The sequence below is a fragment of the Mizuhopecten yessoensis genome, unplaced genomic scaffold (genome assembly GCF_002113885.1).
Source record: "Mizuhopecten yessoensis strain PY_sf001 unplaced genomic scaffold, ASM211388v2 scaffold4495, whole genome shotgun sequence".
Classification (NCBI taxonomy): Eukaryota; Metazoa; Mollusca; class Bivalvia; order Pectinida; family Pectinidae; genus Mizuhopecten; species Mizuhopecten yessoensis.
Genome location: NW_018405575.1, coordinates 62,653 through 72,661, shown reverse-complemented (window position 1 = coordinate 72,661; position 10,009 = coordinate 62,653). Strand labels below are relative to the sequence as shown.

The 10,009-nt window shown below is 35.4% G+C and overlaps 1 protein-coding gene across 1 annotated transcript; it reads left to right on the top strand.

Moving 5' to 3' along the window:
- Positions 1–638: 638 nt before the first annotated feature.
- On the top strand, positions 639–6,070 carry LOC110449112. The gene is made up of 4 exons (XM_021495744.1): positions 639–731; positions 1,969–2,108; positions 2,430–2,544; positions 5,900–6,070. The coding sequence occupies exons 1-4, from the start codon at positions 639–641 to the stop codon at positions 6,068–6,070; spliced, it is 519 nt and encodes a 172-aa protein (XP_021351419.1).
- Positions 6,071–10,009: the final 3,939 nt, after the last annotated feature.

Below are 10,009 nucleotides of genomic sequence, written 5' to 3'. Positions count from 1 at the left end.
ATTTGTAAGTAACGCTTCCAGTATATGCCGTTATTTAATACAGTCTTAACTGTGCCGTTGGTGACCGACACCAGTTTCTTAATTGAACAGAGTACACCAAGACAAAGTCATCATTTATTGCAGACCACGGTTACCTGTCCATTTTATGTTTATATTTTCGAAAGTCAGGAACATTTTTTTGTTGACCTGGTTTCTACTATTTCCCTTCAGATGTCATATCGTGTGTTGATAAAGTCTTAATATGAATTCATATTTCGTTGGTTAATGTTCAAATGCGTTCAGGCCAATTTCATTTATATGAATTATACATATCATCTCCCTACTCCAGGACTACGATATGAGGGGTTCTTTACTGCTTTCACAAAAACATTAAATGTTGTTGCACAGTCTACTTCAAGAGGGCTCCCATTCCCCAAGTAAAACGACGTTACTCTTTCACATGTTGGCTTTTGTCATAGTGTTTTTATGTTGTTCGTCCATATAACAAGTTGTAAGCAAGGAACTATTTTTGTCGGGATAAAACCTCGAAAACGATGATGTACCGACGTCATTGGCGTGCCATTAAATCCGGTACTTACCTTTGATTGCAGGCGAAGATCGACTGTGACGGAATTATGACTACTTTATTTCAATCGTGGATGCTGACATTCTATGCCATACTTGGATTCTGTCCTGATTTCAATATTATCACCATTGCCTTGGCAGACGGGATAGGTGAAGGAATACTCACTGTGAGTTTGCATTGGTAGTGAACTGCGATATAGTCTTTGTTGTAGCCGCTCTTCTCAATTCTACGTTCTCTGCGTGCACTGAATTAAAAAATGGCAGATATATTTTACTTGAAAATAACAAACCTCCCCTTTTTGTCCTTTTGACCCCCAGTCATTAATTAAATCATCTCAACGTTGCCAAAGATGTTGGGAAACTTAACAATATCTTCAAATATATAAGGACACTTTATATCGACTGACCAACAATCGAATATCCATAACATGTTATGTATCCAGAATACATGTATCATCAAATACAAACAGTTCCTTCCTTGTAGTTATATTTCCTAATGAAAAAAAGAACAATAGCTTCATTTTAAATTATTTAGTGAAAACCACGATTTACTATTTTACGAAAGAGAATGTAATAATCAGATATTTATTAAACGCAGTAGTTTTTGACACGCGTACTAAATATGCAAAAAACGGTAACGGTTATTAAATCTAAACAGTTAATTTTGTGGATTATATGCTACTTTTTTCGGCTCTCGGCTTATTTTACATGGAAACATCTGTAAATATCATGTGACCAATCAAAGTGAATGATAGGGGTACAATTTGTAATATCGTTTACTCTAATGCCTCACACTCGAATCAATATCACTGTGAAGCATATAAGTTTACCTTAAGAACGACTTGGTGTGACATCATTATCTTAATTGTTGAAGCAGCGTAACTTAAATGACTATATAATATATATATATGTATTGGAACGCAGAAGTTCCTATCAGTTTATTCTATAAAAAGAAATCTTTCCTGCTGAAAGTCTGCTTGGGACATTTGATTAATGCAAAGGAAAGACTTTACAAATATCTGATGTTCAAAATGGTTATTTTTCAGAGGGGGGAAATGTTGGAATAGTATCGTTCATAAGTATTCCTCAGAACCATTTGAAAATAAATCAATCGCCCGTTTACATAATAGCTGATAGGGTATATTATGTCCAAATGACATATGACTGTTAACATGAACCAATCGTTTTAAATTGACGTAACCCTGACATCAAAAGTAGCTTCCTCGTCGAAAGTCGTAATTGTTTGGCTGGCTTTGTAAAATGAGTGTGTTGGGGAACAGTTCACATAAAAAAAGGAAATGCTTGATTAAAACTTCCAAACCGAAGTATTGATGTTTTGCTGTCAGTAGCAATATGAGTCTACTGTTTAAATGTTCTACTTTAATGTAATCATGTTGTTTGTAGGTATTGTTATGGCAGGTGCTCGTGGACCTCTGTCCCGCCTCATACATAGGAACTCTTGGAGGACTGATGTACCTAGTGAGGAACACAGTTACAGCGCTGACCTTTGTTGTATCGGGATATGTACTGCAGAGACAAAAAACGTAAACTTGAAATCATTTGCTGATTGGTTAATGAACTTAATGTCAAAGAAACTTTAGCTGTTTTATTGCGACGTATCTTCTGCCGGAATAAATTGTAAAGAAGATGAAATGATTCATAATATTATCATGTATTTTCTATCTCATCATCATTATGATGTAATTTTGATCTCTCAGTGAAATAGCAGTTCGCATTGTAAAGAACTTTATCAGCACTTGGATGGAGGTATGATCAATATTGTAGCTGTTTAACTGACCCGTTTAACTAATACATCCAATGCGTTAACTAATGTAACGTACCACTGTTGATTCCTATACATGTAGGACGGACGTAGAAGTCGAACTGGACGGTTACAACCATTTGTTCCTTATGTTGGTGATGATGTCGTCCATTGGGGTGCTCTGTGGAGCGTTGATGAATATACTAGATACTTCAAAGGTAATTCGGACATGCAGGGATTTTTTTGTTTTTCAGTTTTATTACTCCATAATGTAGCATCTCACTACATCATATGTCATCTCACTACATCATGTATCATCTCACTACATCATGTATCATCTCACTACATCATGTAGCATCTCACTACATCATGTATCATCTCACTACATCATGTGTCATCTCACTACATCATGTAACATCTCACTACATCATGTATCATCTCACTACATCATGTATCATTTTAATACATCATGTATCATCTCACTACTTCATGTATCATCAAACTATATCATGTATCATCTCACTACATCATGTAGCATCTCACTACTTCATGTATCATCTTACTACATCATATGTCATCTCACTACATCATGTATCATCTCACTACATCATGTAGCATCTCACTACATCATGTATCATCTCACTACGTCATGTATCATTTTAATACATCATGTATCATCTCCCTACTTCATGTATCATCAAACTATATCATGTATCATCTCACCACATCATGTAGCATCTCACTACTTCATGTATCATCTTACTACATCATATGTCATCTCACTACATCATGTATCATCACACTATATCATCTATCATCTCACTACATCGTGTATCATCTCATTACATCATGTATCATCTCACTACATCATGTATCATCTCACTATATCATGTGTCATCTCAATACATCATGTAGCATCTCACTACATCATGTAGCATCTCACTACATCATGTATCATCTCACTACTTCATGTATCATCAAACTATATCATGTATCATCTCACTACATCATGTATCATCAAACTACACCATGTATCATCTTACTACATCATGTATCATCATACTACACCATGTATCATCTCACTACATCATGTATCATCACACTACTTCATGTATCATCAAACTATATCATGTATCATCTCACTACATCGTGTATCATCTCACTACATCATGTATCATCTCACTATATCATGTATCATTTTAATACATCATGTATCATCACACTATATCATGTATCATCTGACTACATTATGTAGCATCTCACTACATTATATATCATCTCACTACATCATGTATCATCTCACTACATCATATGTCATCTCACTACATCATGTATCATCACACTATATCATGTATCATCTCACTACATCATGTATCATCTCACTACATCATGTATCATCTCACTACATCATGTAGCATCTCACTACATCATGTATCATCTCACTACATCATGTATCATCACACTACATCATGTATCATCTTACTACATCATATGCCATCTCACTACAGCATGTGTCATCTCACTACATCATGTAGCATCTCACTACATCATGTATCATCTCACTACATCATAGGTCATCTCACTACATCATGTATCATCACACTACATCATGTATCATCTTACTACATCATATGCCATCTCACTACAGCATGTGTCATCTCACTACATCATGTAGCATCTCACTACATCATGTATCATCTCACTACATCATGTATCATCACACTACATCATGTATTATCTCACTATAACATGTATCATCTTAATACATCATGTATCATCACACTATATCATGTATCATCTCACTACATCATGTATCATCTTACTACATCATTTATTATCTTACTACATCATGTATCATCACATTACATCATGCATCATCTTACTACATCATGTATCATCACACTTCATCATGTATCATCACACAACATCATGTAGCATCATTACATCATGTATCATCTTACTACATCATTTATCATCTTACTACATCATGTATCATCACATCACATTACATCATGTAGCATCATTACATCATGTATCATCACACTACATCATGTATCATCTTACTACATCATATGCCATCTCACTACAGCATGTGTCATCTCACTACATCATGTAGCATCTCACTACATCATGTAGCATCCCACTACTTCATGTATCATCTTACTACATCATATGTCATCTCACTACATCATGTATCATCACACTATATCATGTATCATCTCACTACATCATGTATCATCTTACTACATCATGTATCATATCACGTCATCATTTATAATCACACTACATCGCGTATCGTATCCCTACATCATGTATATTTAATTACAAGCAGGTAATTATATCCTAGAACATCGACGCGTTGTCTTTTGAAGTCAGAATTATACATGTCCTTAGTTGTTCAGGAACACAGACACACTCGGTGTTCGTTCCGTGTGTTTGCCTTACGTCACATAAATGTATTGAGACTCTTAATCAGAGTCTACTTCTCTAGATCTGTGGATATGTTTTACATCAGTTGCTTACCTCGATATCTACTACAGTATAATGAACCATTACGGGCTACGTACTGCTTAGCTCTATGATAAGAGTTACATTTCGAGTTTCTGATCGTGAAGAATCTCTATCTCTTAAGAAGGCGTTCTAATTTCCAATTTTCACTGCATGATACTTTTATGTCAGTTAATCAGTATAACAGCTTTACTGGCTGCTGATTATGGTTACGCGGACATTTTGAAAATAAAATTAATCACGAGAACAAAGCTGTCTTTATGTGCCGCGCGACGGTTTTTATTTGGATATAATTTTTAGTTTATAATTGTTCGCTTAAATTGCTTGTGTACCTCCCGATGTAAGCCAAAATATCAAAGTGTCCCTTTCTAGGTACAGTAACATATCTTCAAGGGCTTTAGTGAGCCTAATAGTATTCTGCGTTCTATTTATAGAACCTAGTGTCGGGAATATCAAGTTGTATTACAACTGAAAAATGAAGATTTCTTTTTAGGAATAGATACTTTGATATAACATACAATGATAATTACCTATAAACTGTTCCGTGAAAATATGGCAAGTTTTATTGTCACTATTATTATCACATAAGGAAATGCTGTACCACCTGGTGGAAAATAAGATTGACTTATTTTTAAATGCTTATTACCGTTCATTGTGGTTTCTTCTCCACTTCCCCGGTTCTCTCTTCATTAACATGACATTACGTGATCAAACCTACATTTTCATGGGAGGTGTCGTCGATAATGCAGATATCTCTAGGCCTTTGTACTTCCTAATCACCCGCCTTTTTAATCCTTGTATTCTCCTGTTAGCCTCTTCTTTGTTCATATTTTATAGTTTGAATTACAGCTTTGTTGCTTACACTTTGAGAATATCCTGTCTTCCTTTTCAATTATGTTCTACAATATATGTTGCTATAAGGAAGACCTTTCAGTTACATCAAATAAGAAAATTTTTCTGTTATATCGGTTGTAGTATATTAAGGTCACTGGCGACGGACATTTGCGACGCCATTGGGATCAACCATTACTATATTAACTCAGTGGTATGTGACCTTTGTTTCAGGCCGGCGCGTTAAATTCCAGGATAACCAGATGGAGACAATCCAATATGGAAACCATAGGACTAATGTCGATGACTGAACCGACCGGTCAGTACTGTGGGACTGATGGGGTAAACAACACCACAGTGAGCGATGACCAGTCAATGAAATCATCAACATGTAAAGAAAATTGACTAAATATATTTTCAGTTGTTCATTAAATTGTCGTTATGTGATTTAGTTTCATTTGTAGTTTTTAGGGTGAACATATCAAGAAGAAAAGAATGATATGTTTCTCACAAATACACCAATCTGTATTCCGTAGTGCTGAACATGTTTTTAGATAAATGTGATACACGTACCTTTATTCGTGTTCATGTGTACGCTTGTTAGATGTATTTCATTGAATCAACATTGATTATTGGGTTTCTTCATCAGGATCTCGTGCCCACGTGTACTCTCCTCTTTGAGTACTGCATGTGTTTTGTGGCGACGACAGGAGCCTAGCTTGGACTTAGCTAATTTCTCTTGTGTAATACTATATTTACCATTAAATTTCGTTACAATTCAAAGGTAGCTCAAACTATCAGCATTTTCTAGAGAATTACTATCATAAAACCATTTTTCTTTCTCCTTCAACTTACCACCATTTCTAAAAATCATGACTGAAGTTTTTTCAACAAGTAACAGTTAAATTCCATTTCTGAGTGTGTTGTAACAGTGTAATGACAAGAAATACGTTAATGGTTTGGAGTTCTAAAGAAGGACAGTTATCAGTTAAAAAATGCATCTCACAATCATTCACATAAAGAGAAAATAAAATCGGTGACAATAGTTCGCCTTGGAACAAAACGTCACTGCATTCGAAGAAATTAGACATTGCATTGTTGAATTTAACACAACATTTACATCGTTATCTCAAAAACGTATTATATTTAACGGTTACCTTCTACTCCTCCTTTAATTAGTGTAAACCACAAATCATGTCTGTTAACAAAATCAAAAGCTTTCTTATCATCTATGAAACAACAATATACCTTAATTTACTTTATTTGATAACAAGCGAAAAAATACAAATCAACATTTTCATTAGTTGCATCACGAGATACTTTCAGTAACACAATATTGTTATTTATATTTTCAATAACATGGAAATGGCAAGCAATCGAAGATCTGATAAAAATAAGAATGCCGTCAGCTTTACCGTGTATTCTATGGAATAACCTAATAATTCAACATCACTTTTTTTCGTCCTAACACGCATACAAGCAAACAATATCATAATTATTTACAATATTTACAAAGTCTTTAGTGTCAAACTTTTCAAAAATGTACCTGCATATGTTCCAAAATATAATGAAAACCCCTCCACACTATCCTAATATGGATTGTGAAGTGCGGTTTATCTTGAACCGATGTCTTGTCCTGGTGCTATGTTACTTTTAAAACTGACATTACTGGATACAGAGATATGATTCCTCTGCTCTGTTATGAGTGTTTACTTGGCCGTTCCCGTTTGTTGATAATCGGGGATAGGATGTATATCAGATGAACTGATTGACTGTGACATGCGTGGCTTGTTATGTTGCTGAGCGGGAATGTTTGAATTCCTGTTGACCTCTCGTGGCCCATAGACTTCAGCCTTCACTATTAAAGTCTTATTGGTTGTTAGACGCAGTTTCACACCTGAGACGTGTGGTGAATGAACATGAGGTGATGTTCCCGGTTCGAAAGCTGAAGAAAGGCCAGTCATAGACGGATCAGACTTACGATTAATTCTCTACACATTGTGTGAACCAGACGTGTCTTGTGCCTTCCATTGGAGACAACGAAATCCGTTGCCAATTAGGGTTTCTACTATTAGTCGGTGTAATACATACAATGAACGGATTCTTCACAGAATATCTTTTAGAAACACGGTTTAACCTAGATTCCGTCTGTTTTCTTTCTTGAAAACCAAATTATTCGTCTAATTCCTCAGTACAACCATTTAACAACGTGCCGTTAACGTACATCTTATCCTTAACTAGTTTTGCACTGCAGCCTGGTTATCTGTATCGTTTCAATTTGGGGTAGAGAGGTTTGCGACGCTCTTCAACCGTTGCAGAAAACTGCTCATTATACAAAACTGTGTACCACGAAGGAGGTAGCCTTTTTCCAACCCTGCTTGTCGATTTGTGCTATAAATGAAGGGAGCAACTATAGGACGACTCCTGCCAGAAATGCGTTTCCTGAAACGGTGAACATTGCCAAACTCTAAAGTAACCTGTAACCTAAGTTCGTTCCATATAAATTTCTTAACCTTGTATTCCGTATTTTCGTTTTATTGTTCCCACAGACCAATGAAAACTAAGTCATTCGTCATTTAAATGCAATGGACATCTTCTACAACACTGCGAAGTTCTTTACACTCCATCCTGAGGGAATGAAGCTCACTTTCTATAGTGTCCTGATATCTGTGATGTTCCTCTAGTTCACTGTCTAGTCGTGTTACTTTTAGCTCACTAGCCTCTGTTCTTGACTTCACATCATTGTAGAAGTTACCCATCGCCTCCGCTGATGTTTCCAGATCTACCACTTTCTGTCTAACTGTCTTTATCTCCTCACTTTCTAAACCAGTCACTTTACATGCTAGTAATAAAAAACTAAATCTTGTATATTTTTTTCACTTGTGTTTCTTTTACTCCTTAACCTGTTACCAATCGACTGCCCATCCTCTGAATCATTGAAATTACGTCTTCTGATGTAGTAGTACCATGCAGGGCCCCAATGGGCCTCTTGAAGAACTGTATTCAGTTTTACAGGTAACACACAGGTAACAATGGTATGAATAGGGCTAAATACATAATGTATAGCACTAAGAGAATAGGTATGAAAACGTATTTTCTGCGGCCAAATTGCCACAAATCGTTGCGAGAAAGTCTCAAAGGGTAAAAACTCAGTCTCTGTATAGTTAACCTCCAGGTTGACCAACAAAATAAACTATACTAGATGGCATATTGGCTCTTCGATTTAAACAACGTCCGTCATGATAACAGGAACCGGAATATGACATATTTACTAGGTATCGTATTCACGAAACCTTTCTCATTTTAAATGTCAGATGTTTGCTCAAGCCCAATTTTAGTTTATATGGTAAATTCACAATCAATTCAAAATTAACAAAGATTTGGAAGAATTTCAGTGATACTAAAAGCTGATTTTTTTATTGTTTATGCGTAACTTTTGATTGTGTTGCATGATTTATGCAAGTTGCAGTGAATTTGGCTTGAACAAAAATTCCTTGCTAAAGCATGATACCGGCTCTTGAATACGGGCCCTGGTCTTGAAAATATGCAAACTAGAACATTTCTTTTTGAGCATTCAACATTTATTTATTTATTTGGTTAATATAATTGCCACTCTAAAACATCTTTTGTAAATATGTAAATATCATTTTTAAAGACTAATATAACTTATTAAGGCTATGACGTTTAATGATAGGCAAATATAGAATAATGCAGTATTCCTGTTCAAATAAAAACATACTCCAATCTTCAAGGATTAAGGAATCGTAGTTCTGGACTAGACTAATGCGAAAAAAAGTTCAGTCATAAACGACATTTTCTGACGTTACAATTGCATTTACTGAATGTAAACACGATGTTCAAAACTGTTAGTGATAAATCTTTTGTCTATCAGTCGTGAGAATGTTTGTGTTCTTTCTGTCTCTACCAACAGGAATCTAAGAGTTTCAGCAACATTGGCAATTATGACGTGAAGAGTCAAATCATAAACAAACAGAGAATTGAAGATATTGCGCCACTATGTCCGTTGACGCAGTTCAACCGTTTCAAGCGAACAAAAACTTACATGGGACTCATAAGGACGTCAAATGAATGGAAATGATTTTTGACATCCGGGCCCGCCGTGATAGGTTACTTTCTGACACCAAAACTTACACAACCGATTGTTCTAAAAGCTATTCGCCATGTTTGGAAGGTGTTGATGATCCACAATTTGATGATAACTCCTCGGTTGATTCGCTGTTACTGTAACCAGTGGCGTAGCACATATGTATGCTAGTATGCTTAAGCATACACTAAAATTTTCAAGAATATGTTTCTTCAATCATATATTTTTATTAAAAAAAA